Source organism: Ovis aries, chromosome 3 (genome assembly GCF_016772045.2).
Source record: "Ovis aries strain OAR_USU_Benz2616 breed Rambouillet chromosome 3, ARS-UI_Ramb_v3.0, whole genome shotgun sequence".
Taxonomy (NCBI): Eukaryota; Metazoa; Chordata; class Mammalia; order Artiodactyla; family Bovidae; genus Ovis; species Ovis aries.
In genome coordinates, this window is record NC_056056.1 from 102,957,253 (window position 1) to 102,971,489 (window position 14,237).

Here is a 14,237-nt window from a genome sequence, read left to right on the forward strand (position 1 = left end):
TTTAAAAATCTATAAAAAAGAAAAAAGAGTTTATGGAAACATGAGATGTCTGCAGAATTTAGAAAGGGAAGATGGTTTCTTGAAAACCCTGTTGGGCACATTCAGGTAATGAACTTAATGTGGCGCAGGCATAAAGGAAGCCCCTTCTGTTAGCTGGAGCTGCTGTTAATATTTCCTATGGATTATTGTTAAATAGCTGCTCCAGATGAAAAATTTAAGCTAAAACAAGAGAAAAGCCAAAACAAATTCCACATCCATTAAAGAGTAACCAGGAGAAATACTCACTTTTCATAGGACTTAATTGCCTGTTCCACTTTTTGCTTGTAGATATTGAGCTTCACTCCTTGGGGGTTAATTAAAGTCATCTTATTTGTGTCATTGCACACATGTGCCAGAGGGAACACCTATACGCCAATGTCAAAGGAAAGTGTCACTTAACATGTGCCTTCAAAACTCAATTTAATGGTTGTACAATATGTTTCTCTGGATAGAAAATCAATACTTTAGATTTGTAGAGAAAATCAAAATCAAAAAATAGAAAAATATAGAAATAAAAAATATATATCAAAAATATAGAAAATCAAAAATAAAGAAATAAAAATCAGAGATATCATTGCTAACCTTTTCCTTCCAATTTTTAAAACTACATATTTTAAAAACAACCATCACCTCAAAAAACTATTTTAGGAGACCCTAATCAGAATCAAGTATTCTCTTCATAAGCCTCTGTCAAATTGATGGGCATGAGCAATAAGAAATAGAATCTCATTGCTGCTACTTTGTAAATGACAGTTAGGTTCTTCCCTGATGGCTTAGATGGTGAAGAATCCACCTGCAATGCAGGAGACATGGGTTCAATTCTTAGGTTGGGAAGTTCCCCTGGAGAAGGGAATGGCATCCCACTTCAGTATTCTTGCCTGGAGAATTCCATGGACAGAGGAGTGTGGAGGGCTAGAGTCCATGGGGTCGCAAAAGTCTCAAACATGACTGAGTGACTAACACTTTCACTTTTCAGTTGGATTCAACATCTTTTTCATGTACTTATTTTAAATTTGATTTTCTCTTGAGAATATATGATTACAGTTAATATCTTTGGGCCATTTTCCTTATTAATTTGTAAGAGATTCTTATACATGTAAAATAAGGATGGCTTAGTGATCAATGAAACCATGCTCTGTAAGAACAGTAGAGTACCAGAATGAGAGGGCATTTAAAAAAAATTCTGTCTGCATCTGATGCTTGCTTCTTTCTGGGTTTGGGGATGTCTCTGATTCTATGCTATGTTAACAGGACCAGTAATAAATTTACTTTTTGTTGCTGCTTAGTTGCAAAGTTGTGTCCAACTCTTTCGTGACCCCATGGATTGTAGCCCACTAGACTCCCCTGTCCATGGGATTTCCTGGGCAAAAATACTGGAGTAGGCTGCCATTTCCTTCTCCAGAGGATCTTCCCAACCCAGGGATCAAACCTGGGTCTCCTACATTGGCAGGCAGTTTCTTTGCCACTGAGCCACCTGGGAAGCTCAATATTTCACTTTTACCTATTTGCATATTACTTATCCCTCCTTGAGCGTCTCTTGTGGCTCAGCTGGTAAAGAATTAGCCTGCAATGTGGGAGACCTGGGCTCAGTCCCTGGGTTGGGAATATCTCCTGGAGAAGGGAAAGGCTACCTACTCCAGTATTCTGGCCTGGAGAATCCCATGGACTATATAGTCCATGGGGTCGCAAAGAGTCTGACACGACTGAGCGGCTTTCACCTATCCCTCTTTAAGAACGTAAGCTCCCTCAGAGCAGGAACTTTGTTTCATCACCACTTTATTTCTATCACCTGAACAGGGCCTGGCCCTCTACAAATATCTGTTGATAAAGGAATAAATGTATGTTCCTCAAAAGGTACATTCCATACCTTAATATTTACATGCAAAAGAAAGTCTAACAGGAGAAATACTGAGATACAGTGGTGCTTCAATACTGCATGTGATTCCAACCACAAGGAGCATGTAGGCATTTTAGAAATATGGGCAATCACTTTTAAGAAGTAAATTTTTATTTTTATTCCAGATGATACAGAGTTCATGTTTCCCTTTGCCTCCACATCATGCAAAAATTATATTGTTATTATTTAAGAAAAATGTATAGAAATAAAAGAAGGAAAAGAAGAAGGAAAGAAAGTAAAAGAAAGATGCATTGATATTTTCTATAGAGAAAAAGTTGAACACGTCAGCAGGACTGAAGTTGCAAGTTTGTTGACTCTTGTGTCCAAAGATGGCAGGGGTAGAGGGAGCTCAACTCCCAGGAAGCAAGTGGGACTCTGAGTCAGGCTCAGTGCCTGAAGCTGGCACTAACATGAGGTTCTCTCACCCCTGCAAGAAGGCCCTGCCTGATGAGAGACAACGCTCATGTAGCTTCACAACCAAGAACTAAACCAAGCCACCCTCAATCTGCACTAGCCCAGTATCATCATGGAATAAGACCTGTAAATGCCAATGACCGGGGAATAAGGGGATGCATTTAGGTAACTGCAAAAATAAGAAGGCAGAGGAAAAAACAGATTTTTTAAGTCTTATTAAAAATGAGCCAACAAACTAAAATTCCTAAACACACACACACACAAATACCCTAAATGGTAGCTGAGCAAATCAACAATCTGAATATCAATTCACTTGAGTAGAAATTAATTTTATGACCACCTAACAATAATTTTATATTAATTATGATTAGAATTAGTGATTAAGTTGCTCAAAGATGTAACAGTCATAAGAAAGTGTAAGAACAAACAGATGTGCCATGAAAACAAATGGATGAGAAAAATAACAATATTTTGAATAATAAAATAACATCATGAAGAAAAGAGACATTAAAATTGAAAAAACTATGTATGTTGATTTTGCAATTAAAACCCCAAGACCAAAACAAACAAAATAACCAAAGATTCAGGAAACTGAGAAGGAAGCAATTAAGTTAGGCTGAATAGTCAAACCTTGCTACTTGTCAGACAAAAGAATTCATCATATGACATCTAAGCAAGCTTTGTCCAAGAGAAGGAGCCAGAACAGTGGGTTAAAAGGTGAGTTGAGGTGGTGGAGCAGTTAAGGATCTGCCTGTTAATTTCGGGGACATGGATTTGATCCCTGGTCAGGGAAAGGTCCACATGCTGCAGACCAGCTAAGCCCACGCGCCCTAGATCCCGTGCTCTGAAACGAGAAGCCCACGTGACGCAACTAGAGAAGGCCTGTGCAAAGCAATGAAGACCCAGTGCAGCCAAAAACCAATCAATCAATCAAATCAAATAAAAAATAAAGGTGAGCTGACTGGACTTTTAAAACCGAAAGAACTTTACAAAAGTGAAAAAGAAAAAAATACAAACAAAACCCACCATCTTTTTAAAAACCACATAAACTTTTAGAGGTAAAAAAACAGCCTCAAAAAAAGTGAAAGATCCTACACTCTTGTCTCTCCTGGGAAAAAGTTCCCTCTAGAAGTCTATAAATAGCTCTTCAAATTGCCAACTTATGGCTCAACTGCAAATCAACACCACAAAGTAAAGCAACATTATATTACTTCATCAGGATCCGCTGGACCCCTGCCAGAAGGTGTAAAGAAAACCCTTTGTTTAACGTTCTACCTCCCTCTTTCGTGGGTTTGGATCTCATGCCTTGCATGGCCATCTTGGACTTCAGGGTGGTAGCAGTTCAAATTTGGCTCACGTGCACCCACTCTCATTCCTTTCTGTGTGCAGATTGAGGGAAAGACAAAGTCATACTCCACACCTTCAGTCTGTGGTCTTAGTTTTTACAACATGGTGATCAGCTGAAGGTCCCATGGGATATTCTCTTTATGATGCCAAGTTTGCTGTGACTGTGAGGTCATAAAGGGCATTCTCACAGGGACTTGGGGGATCAGAATTTTGGCTGCTCAGCTTCTGTAGGGAGGCAGGTGGGGAGGGGAGTGCAGTTAATGAGGAAACTGACATTGCTTGAAAGGGAATGAAACCACTTGGTCACATGTCCTTTGAACATGTTTTACTTTTTACCTCTTATAATGGAAATCAAGCATTACTAACTTACGGCGGGGCCCTCAGGGCCCTTCTGGACAGTATTTGATAATAAAAGGGAGCCTCAAGGTATTGTCTATTTTAATCCTCTTGAGGTTAACCTAGAAGCCTTACCAAATTAATGATAATCACAGTCTGTGTGAGATTTTAACTATGAGGGAGTAAGAGCAGAAGGAGAAAGGAGGAGGTATGAGGAGAGGGGGGAGAGGGAGAGTCACTGACTATAATTGCTGAATCCATGGATAGCCTCAATTTGGGCTGACTTATCTATATCGTAAAATACTGTCTTAAACTCCACCAGATTTGAGTTCTTAGTGATTGAGGAATGAAAGGAGCGTAACTTTGCTATTTTAAAAGATGTGTTTGCCAAGAATGTGAATGATATAACCAAAATTTTAAGAGATGTATTTAGCTTACATAAAAAATTATTCTCAAACAATAAAAGAAAAAAGTTAAATTTGGAGTACCATTTTCCCTTAGCAGTAGGCAGGTTTTTTTGTTTTTAATGTTACTGCTCTAAGTGACAGTTAAGATGTAGGAAAACAGGCACTCTCAAAATGCCAAGTAAACTGTCCAATAATGCAGGGAATAGCTCAAGTAATTGTAGTAATTCATGTTACTGAATATTAGTACAACAATTAAGATTCATCCAAAAACGGTCATTACAAGGAAATATGTGCCTAAGATATGCTAAGTGAAGAAAGTGGGGCACAGAACTGTCAGTCAGTCAGTTCAGGTCACTCAGTCATGTCCGACTCTTTGGGACCCCATGGCCTGCAGCACACCAGGCTTCCCTGTCCATCACCAACTCCCAGAGCCTGCTCAAACTCATGTTCATCGAGCTGGTGATGCCATCCAACCATCTCATCCTCTGTCTTCCCCTTCTCCTCCTGCCTTCAATCTTTCCCAGCAACAGGGTCTTTTCCAATGAGTTAGTTCTTCACATCAGGAGGCCAAAGTATTGGAGCTTCAGCTTCAGCATCAGTCCTTCCAGTGAATATTCAGGATTGATTTCCTTTAGGATTGATTGGTTTGATTACCCTGCTGTCCAAGGGACTCTCAAGAGTCTTCCCCAACACCACAGTTCAAAAGCATTAATTCTTCGGCATTCAGCTTTCTTTATGGCAACTCTCACATCCATACATGACTACTGGAAAAAACAGCTTTTCTTCAAAGGAGCAAGCATCTTTTGATTTCATGGCTGCAGTTACCATCTGCTGTGATTTTGGAGTCCAAGAAAATAAAGTCTGTCACTGTTTCCATTGTTTCCTCACCTATTTGCCATGAAGTGATGGGACTGGATCTTAGTGTTTTTAATGCTGAGTTTTAAGCCAGCTTTTTCACTCTCCTCCTTCACTTTCTTCAAGAGCTCTCTTTGTTTTCTGCCATAAGGGTGGTGTTATCAGCATATCTGAGGTTACTGATATTTCTCCCAGCAATCTTGATTCCAACTTGTGCTTCATCCAGTCTGGCATTTCTCATGCTGTACTGTGCATATAAGTTAAATTAGCAAGGTGACAATATACAGCCTTGATGTACTGCTTTCCCAATTTGGAACCAGTCCGTTGTTCCATATCCAGTTTTACCTGTTGCTTCTTGACCTGCATACAAGTTTCTCAGGAGGCAGGTAAGGCGGTCTGGTATTCCCATCTCTTTAAGAATTTCCCACAGTTTGCTGTGATCCACACAGTCAAAGGCTTTAGCGTAGTCAATGAAGCAGAAGTAGATGTTTTGCTAGGATTCTCTTGCTTTTTCTATGATCCATTGGCTGTTGGCTATTTGACTTCTTCTGCCTTTTCTAAATCCAGCTTGTAGGTCTAGAAGTCCTCGGTTCACGTACTGTTGAAGCCTAGCTTGGAGAATTCTGAGCATTATTTTGCTAGCGTGTGAGGTGAGTTCTCAGATTCTTTGGCATTGCCTTTCTGAACTGTAGGCACTGTTATTAGTTGTTAGAGTAGTCCAGACCAGAAGAATTCGACCAGACCACATTCTGGCTCTGTTTATAAGCAATCCCACAAAATTTTGAAAATGAGGAAATGGTGCAAACTGGTGTTTATATATTTATCATTCAACACTGACTGAATTCAACAACTTCACTGTTTTTCAGCTAAATCATTTCCTATGCATATCCCAGAGCTTGCTGCCGGATTGGGCAAGGAGAGGTCTGACTGGATGCGAGTAATGAGAATGCAAAGGCCGTGCACATCCTGCACAGGTGCAGTGGCCTCATAGTTGTACAAATTTCTGAGTGCTAAAGCTTAAACCTCTGCTTGTATTTATTTATTCAAACAAATTATGTTTATTTAATTTTTGGCCGCACTCCATGGTATGTGGGATCTTAGTTCTCTGACCAGGGATCAAACTGGAACCCCCTGAATTAGAAGGCAGAGTCTTTAGCCACTGCATCACTGGGCAAGTCCCAAACCTCTGCTTTGTAAATAGAAACATTTCCAGGTTTCCATAGGGCAAACTGAAGGCAGGGCCACAAAATTAACTGGCAAAGAGGTGTGTCAATAAAATCATTCATAAACCCATGAAAATACATTACTTACAACAGGGTAGGTTACATCTCACAAACTTCAATCTAAATTTTTAGAAAATAAAAGATTATTTTTTAATGTAAACTTTATAAATGAAATTTGAATTTGTAAATTTTATGAATGAAGTTTTCTGGTATGGAATGATGTTCAAAATAGATTGTTGAGTAAAAATCAAGGCACAGAGTATCTTCAGTTCTACTTCATTTTGTAAAACAAAACAGAGAACAAAAGACAATATATGTAATGAAAAAGCTTTGATCGGACAGTTATCAAATAATTCATCTGTGAGGAATTATAATGTATGATTCTTTTCTACTTATCTGTATTTTCCAGTTTTTCTATACAATGAATACATATAGTTTTTGTATTAACTGTCCTTTTAAATTTTTAATTAACTTTTCTATCAACACAGTTTTCAATGCTATTATATTTGAAAGCAGCAAAATGTTATGCCCTTAGCAGCATCCCTAACATTCCTTGTTAGCTAAATGATGAGATAAACAGTCACTCACTAGGTTGCTGTAAGTTTTAGATCAGACACTTTGATGAGATAAAATGCTTCTCTCAGAATCTTGTATGAGGGACTTTCCTGAGGTCCAGTGCCGAAGACTCCATACTCCCAACACAGGGGGCCTGGGTTTGCCAATTGTTGGTCAGTGAACTAGATCCCACATGCCTCAACTTAAGATCCCACACGACACAACTGACCCGGTGCAGCCAAATAAATTAATAAAAATAAATATTTAAAAAAAGAACCCAGCATGAGGGCTCCTCACATACCTGATTGAAGACCTTGCCATGGCCTGTCAGGAGTAAGTGACAGAGGTGGGTGCAAGCCCAGCCTACCTGGTCACAAGGCTATGTGCTGGACCCAGATTAGACCAAAGCAGGAAGCTTTGATGAGATGCTGTTAAAGGTAGGATGGTGTGTGATGTTGTAGTGGCCTTTTCAATGATGCAAAAACTATTGTTTCCACATTCTTTTTTTTTTCCCAAAGCAATTGGCAATAAAGAGCTTTAAATTCCAGATTCATCAAATAGCAAAAGCAGTTTTACTCTGTGTATGACTTGGTGATGAATTCATTGTTTTGAAAGAGCTAAGGTTAAAGTTATCTGGTCCGCTGAAAACTGAACATGCCGGTTAGCATCTTGTAATGAAGAGTTGCCAGGGCAACCTCTCTGCTCAACACTTCATTTCCAAGGTGATATATTTGATGCTGGTCCAGGAAACATGAAAACCAAAACAGCATTGTGTTCCAGAAGAAGAAACAGCCCATACATAAGTCATGAATGAAACAAATGGCTGGGACGAAACCAAACAATGCTTTACAATTCTAGCCAGACAGACGTGGCCGTACACAGGACACTGGAGTAAAAGTAAATTAAAATTCTCAGTGAAGTAGGTTAAGATTCATGTTTCCTTTTCAGCTCCATTCTACTTTTTGTCTACTTTTCAAAAAAACTGTTAGGTCCAAATATAAAAGCTATATATCTCACCCAGAGGGTTTCTATTTTTCAGTCACTGTTTTCCCATTCTTTTCTTTAGTTGAGGGTCTCTTCCAGTTAGAGAAAATAGTAAATAAAAGATATAAGTGTGCTTTGGGGTGAAACTGGAATTTACTGGAGTATTATTTCCTTCATTGGCATGATTCTTGCTCCTATCAATAATGGAATGAGGAGAGCATGTGTGTACTATGTGCTCACAGGCTTGTGGCGAGAATTTATGATGCCACAGAAGGCCCTGAGCATGAGCGTCCATGGTGGAAGGCACAGGAAAAAAATATATGTCCTGTTTCATTGGCTTTGCTTTCTCAACAGAACCCTCAATACTCTTACATTTATTTTCCTTCTTAAAAATCACTCAACATGTTTCTCTCTCTCAGCCCAATGTGGTTCTCTTTCCCTCCCTCTTTTTGACTTTTTCTTTTGGAGACTTTTATGATGGAAAAGATGCCACTGTATTTAGGAAGAGAAGGCAAGCAAAGGAGGATCATAATTTCCCACAAGTTCTCCCTGACCTTTGATATTGAATGACATTCTCTTATGACTCGTGACTCTGACCTAGAGGCTTTTCAGGCATTTCTGCAGCTCCACACTGCCACCCATTAGCAAGGAGCCATAAACTGCCAACCAAACAGAGGCCAATTTCTTCTCAGCTTAGAAGCAAAAATGCTTAAGAGCTTCTCCCTCTACTTTTCATTGTCTTTACAAATGATTTTTTCCCAATGGCTGAAATACATTTCTATTACAACTGTATAAGACATTAAACGGATTACTTTCTATGTAAGCAGGAAATGAAAAGTACATCAAGCAGGGACATATAGAAAATCACTTTTACCTCATCAAAGACTTTGGAAACAACGTGCTTGTCCAGAACAGGGACGTAGGTGGAGCTATGAGGAATGGCAGCCATGGACAAAGCATCCATGATGGTGAGCTTCTTGGCCGCCAAGCCGTGGATCTTGAGCCAGGTTGCTGAAGACATTTCTGCAGAACTAAGAACATGAGACTGTGACGTTTTAAGACATATCAAACAAAAACATAACAAGCCTGGCCTAGTAAAATCGAAGTACTCACTCTTGGTCATAAGCTTGGCTTCCTTCTTGAGTCAATCTTTCTAATGACTTGTCATCTGGAAACTCATTTGTCAGCAGGATGCCCATTTCTGTAGAAAAGAAAATGGAAGCTGTATAATTTCCTCACATGTGGGGTTCATATCAAAATGCAAAAGGATCACACTCATCTCTGGGTTCAGTTGTGTCTGAGGACTAATGAATGGACTATATTCCCAAGAGCTGATCTCTCAGAGTGGGTTATAGGCAAGATGAATTTGCAATGGACACTAAAGGCTGATGCATGGGTAATAGGGTACTCACATTGTTTAACTAATCTACCTCACACTATACCCACTGAGATCTCTTTTTGTGGAAGGATACTGCTGCTACTGCTGCTAAGTCACTTCAGTTGTGTCAGACTCTGTGTGACCCTACAGAGCCAGTCCACCAGGCTCCCCCATCCCTGGGATTCTCCAGGCAAGAACACTGGGGTGGGTTGCCATTTCTTTCTCCAATGTATGAAAGTGAAAAGTGAAAGTGAAGTCGCTCAAGTCATGTCTGACCCTCAGCGACCCCATGGACTGCAGCCTACCAGGCTCCTCCGTCCACGGGATTTTCCAGGCAGGTGTACTGCAGTGGGGTGCCATTGCCTTCTCCTGTGGAAGGATGAGGCGGACTCATTCTCTCACACTCCAGAAAATGTATTTTCTAAATGTCAAATAAGAATGTCATGAGCCAATAATTATTCAGTGTTGCCCTCATTAGACTCCCCCCAGACTACATAGGACAGCCTCGTTCAACATATCAGTTTTTGACAGTTTAGTCCCTGATTCCTCAGCTCTATGTGGAAAACCAAAATCCCTACTAAGTCCTATTTAGTTGTAAGTTCAAATTTTCAAACTATTACTTGGAATTTTTAATGTCTATTTTTATAGAAGCTTGGATTTACAAATGAAAAGCAATATTAGCTAATTGAATTAGTAGAAGAAGGGGTGTTTGGGAGTGAGCTAGTTAAATGTCTAAGAAATCACATCCCAGTCATCATATGATAATCCTTTTAAAGGACTGTGCACGTAGTAGCTTTAGGAAATATGGCAGGTTAATTAAAATTGAGGAAAAGGCACCCCACAGATCAGCACTGAAGAACACAGGGTTTGATTAAGCTATGGCTCAATAACAGCAGGTATAAATTTGTCCCTCATGCACTTTCTCCTACTTAAGGGGTTGTGTGGATGTGCGTGTTTAGCCGGGGGCTTATTATTTATTAACCCTATGAAACATAGGGAAAAGTGCTACAGGAATTAAAATGTTAGGAAATTAAGTCTTTAAATTTACTATTTTAAAAATAATGATATTATCAATAAAAACTGAGTGGAAAAGTCAAACTTTCCTCATATTTAGCTCCCATAAGGCTGACAATATAGATCAGAGAGGTGCTCGTCAGATGATACCACCTGTGAATGAATGGAAGAAAATAAACCAACTGTGAAGTACTAGGTTTTCAAATTCAAAACACAGAGTGGCAGCCAGCACCACCGCTAGTGCCAGTGGTTACATGAGCCAAGGGTGTATTAAACAACCAGGGAAGGATAAATGTAAGTCTGGCCCTAAGGAAGTCTAGCTCACTAAAGCAAGACAACCTGGCTTACAAGGGAGTCCTTTGAAGAGGTATAAACCTAGACTCACTTAAAAATGATTTGTATCCCCTCAAAGTCTCTCTCCTCAGCTCTTTCAGGAGAAGATGCACTGGGGAGGGGAGACCAGCTTGGGCTTCCTGATGTATAGACCCTCAGTAGCTTACCCCTGTCACTTGGCATGTTCCAGCTGCTAGAACTAGAAAGCCTGTCCCTCCTCTCATTGCAGGCTGAGCTCTTGAGGGTGGTCAGCTGGCTTCTGAGCAGGCTGGTTTTGGTTGGTTCTGTGGGTGTCACAGGGAGAAGGGTTAAAGGAATTTGGGATGGAAGGAGGTGCTTCAGGAGATGCAGCTATGTCCTTGGAGCCTTTAAAAAGAAAGCGGGTTTAGTCTCCCAACCCTCAGGGGGACAGTGCTGCCACCAAGTAGATGCTGTGTAATGGTGGAATCTACTGATCTGAGTTCAAGCTCTGCCCCTCCTGGATAGAGATCTGCTTCTGAGTTCCTTCAGCTTGTTGGCAGAAATTATTTCCTTGTGGTTGGAGGACTTAGGTCCCTTTTCCTTGCTGGCTGTTACGTAGAGGTCTCAGCTTCTTAATCACCCCCATTCCTATTCATGGACCCCTCCATCTTCAAGCCAGCAATGGCACACTATTTCCCCTCTTGCCCCAAATCTCTCTGACTTCCTCTTCTGCCACCATCTGGTAAAAGCTCCCACATTCAGGGGCTCATGTGAGTACACGGGGCTCTCCTAGGAACCCTGACTGAGGATCACATAACATAATCAAGGGAGTGATGTCCATTATCTTCACAGGGTGCACGGTTTAGAGCAGGACCTCTTTGTAGGTCATTTTAGAAGCTCTGCCCACCACAGCTGCTGTCTACACTTTTATTTGTATTCTTTTCTACCCTCTGTTGGGCCCTTTCAAATAGCAAGTAGACACTTAGTAAATAATGACATTGAATCTGTGTGCTTTAGATAGAGCAGGGTTCCCCAATCTTTGGGATCTAATGCATAATGATCTGAGGTGGAGCTGATGTAATAATAGAAATAAAGTGCACAAGAAATGAAATGCATTTGAATCATCTGCAAATCATCCCCGCTCCCCTAACCCCAGTCCGTGGAAAAATGGGTTTCCATGAAACTGGTCACTGGTGCCAAAAAGGTTGGGGATTACTGCTTCAGAGGATAATGCATTTGCACCAAGAGATTTGATTACTTTTCCTACGGGATCACAGAAACCACACTAATTGTAATGTTGTCTGTACTTTGTGATCTGGAGGCCTTTATGTAGTACCAAAGCTTTATGTAGTATTCGTAAACAAAATGTGTCCTGTTTTCAACAAGAAGGGACTTATCCTTTCTTACAAGAAATTAGAGTGAAAATTAGCTAATAATCTGCATTGCCTTAAACACAGAAAGATAACCCCAGTAGTTTCCATGTGTGGAGTTAGGAGTGTGCTATGTGATAGTCACTGTTTTTCTAGGCAACAAATAGGGTGATTCCTGTCTCCACTGCCTCTGTAACAAGGAATTTGGAAGGATAAATTTTCTAGGGAGCTGTGTCTGTGAGCAAAAGAGACAAATGATCCACATAGGAGAGGTGAACTCCTGTTCCTCACTATACCAGCAGGCCATCTTGATCAAAATTGCTGGGTAGAAACAACAGATGTGTCCAAATGAAAATGAAATTTAGCTCCCAAAGTTTCCAGACATGAAAACTCTACTATTCCCAAACGGCAAATAATGAGTGAAGACATATTTATCTGGCAGTGGATTCAAGCATTTAACTACTCCCTCAGCTCTGCATAGTCTAACACCACATTTCATCACTATTCTAAATTAAAAATTGAATCAGAAAAAAATTTGGCACAGGGCTGCCTAACAATAGCAACAATCCCAAATCTAAGTGAAATGGTGCAAGTGACAAAAGGCCATTAAAACATTTAGGATGAGTAGCGGGTAGCATTTCTAGCAAAAGTCAGGTTCACTGGAATGACCAGGCAGGAATGGCAAAAGGGATGCTGCCACACGAGTGGCCAGAATGGGAATCCTCTTTGTCCCCGTGGGCTTAAGACAGAGAGACTAGGGCAAATGGACAGATCATGAAAGAGGGACCAAGCTACAGCAAATACTTCTTTGGTCTCTGTGGGTATAAGGCTCTCCTCCTCTGCCCAGAGACATGGGGAGATACAAGAGACAGTGTGTATGGCAGAGGAAGCCATCACAACCTTCCTCACTGACAGACATATAGCCTCCTGGCCTGGGGAGACTCCTCTGGTCCCTCAGGAAGCACCATAAAGGGACCAGTGGGAGCCACAATAACACCAGGTAACCAACCACCAAAATGATACCACAAAGGCTATGAAAATGAAATGACCATTAGAATCCAAAAGAGCAGGCCAAAGTGAGACTTATGTGTTAAGTTTAAACAGGACAACTGCTATCTAAAATAAAAGATATAAATAGCAGCCAGGGTCCCTAACATAAAAGAACATTCAGGAAACTATAAAGAAAAAATCATCCATCATATCAGGAATCAAGAAAGTCACACTTTGAAGGAGAAAAAACAATCAAAGGATGTTAATACCATGATGAATCAGAAGCTGGAATTCTCTGACAAGGATCTCAAAGAAACTTGTCAGAAAAATGGTTCAGCCATTAATTATAAAATTCCCTTGACACAAATAGAAAAATCTCAGCAAAGAAATAGAAGTTATAAAAATTTCTAAGTGGAAATTGTAGAACTGAAAAATAACAAATGAAAAACATTTTGGGTGAACTCAACAGCAGAGTGAAAATAGCAGAGGGTAGTATCAGACCACTTTGGGAACAGAATAATAGAATTCAGCCTATTTTAACAATAGAGAGCAAATACAACAGGAAAAGATAAACAGAGCCTCAGAGGTCTGTAGGATAATAGCAAAATAGCCAACATTCATATCATCAGAGTTCTAAGACACAGAGGATAAAAGTGGGACTGAGAGACTATTTGAAGAAGTAATAGATGAAAGTGTCCCCAATTTGGTGAAAGATACAATATACAAATCAAGAAGCTGTGCAACCCCAAACAGAATAAACCCAAGGAAATCCATGCCAAGATGCATTATAGTTAAACATCTGAAAATTAGAGACAAAGAAAAAATTTAAAAAGCATGCCAGAGAGAAAGGAACCAGTACCTAGAGGGAAGCAGCAGTTTGAATCTGAGCAAATTTCACATTTAAAGTGTAGGCAGCCTGAGGAAGAGGCACTATGTTTTCAGCTACAGACAGGAAAGAACAATCAGCTGCAAATTCTGAACAAGGCAAAAATGTCCTTCAGGAATGAGGAGAAAGTAAAAAACATTCCTAGACAAAGGAAAAAATTATTGTGGCCAGCAGACTTCCCCTTGAAGACTGAACACAGGAAGTTCTTCAAAGAGAAAGTAAATGAGAAAAGAAGGAATTTTGGAGAA

General features: G+C 40.1%; 1 protein-coding gene across 14 annotated transcripts in view; it reads right to left on the reverse strand.

Moving 5' to 3' along the window:
* The window catches only part of VWA3B (von Willebrand factor A domain containing 3B), a 187,002-nt gene that overhangs the window by 55,903 nt on the left and 116,862 nt on the right, over positions 1-14,237 (reverse strand). For 11 of the 14 annotated variants that reach the window (XR_009600184.1, XR_009600183.1, XR_003588752.2 and 8 more), the window contains 4 exons: positions 10,950-11,066; positions 9,171-9,258; positions 8,932-9,088; positions 286-404 (listed from right to left, as the gene is read on the reverse strand). Coding sequence is in view for 10 of the 14 variants with exons in the window: in XM_060413951.1 (XP_060269934.1) it covers positions 286-404; positions 8,932-9,088; positions 9,171-9,258; positions 10,950-11,066 (481 nt within the window). In the remaining 4 variants the exon portion in view is untranslated. The remainder of the gene's footprint in view (positions 1-285; positions 405-8,931; positions 9,089-9,170; positions 9,259-10,949; positions 11,067-14,237) is intronic. The other 3 variants (XM_060413952.1, XM_060413950.1, XM_027967078.2) reach the window with 1 other exon arrangement.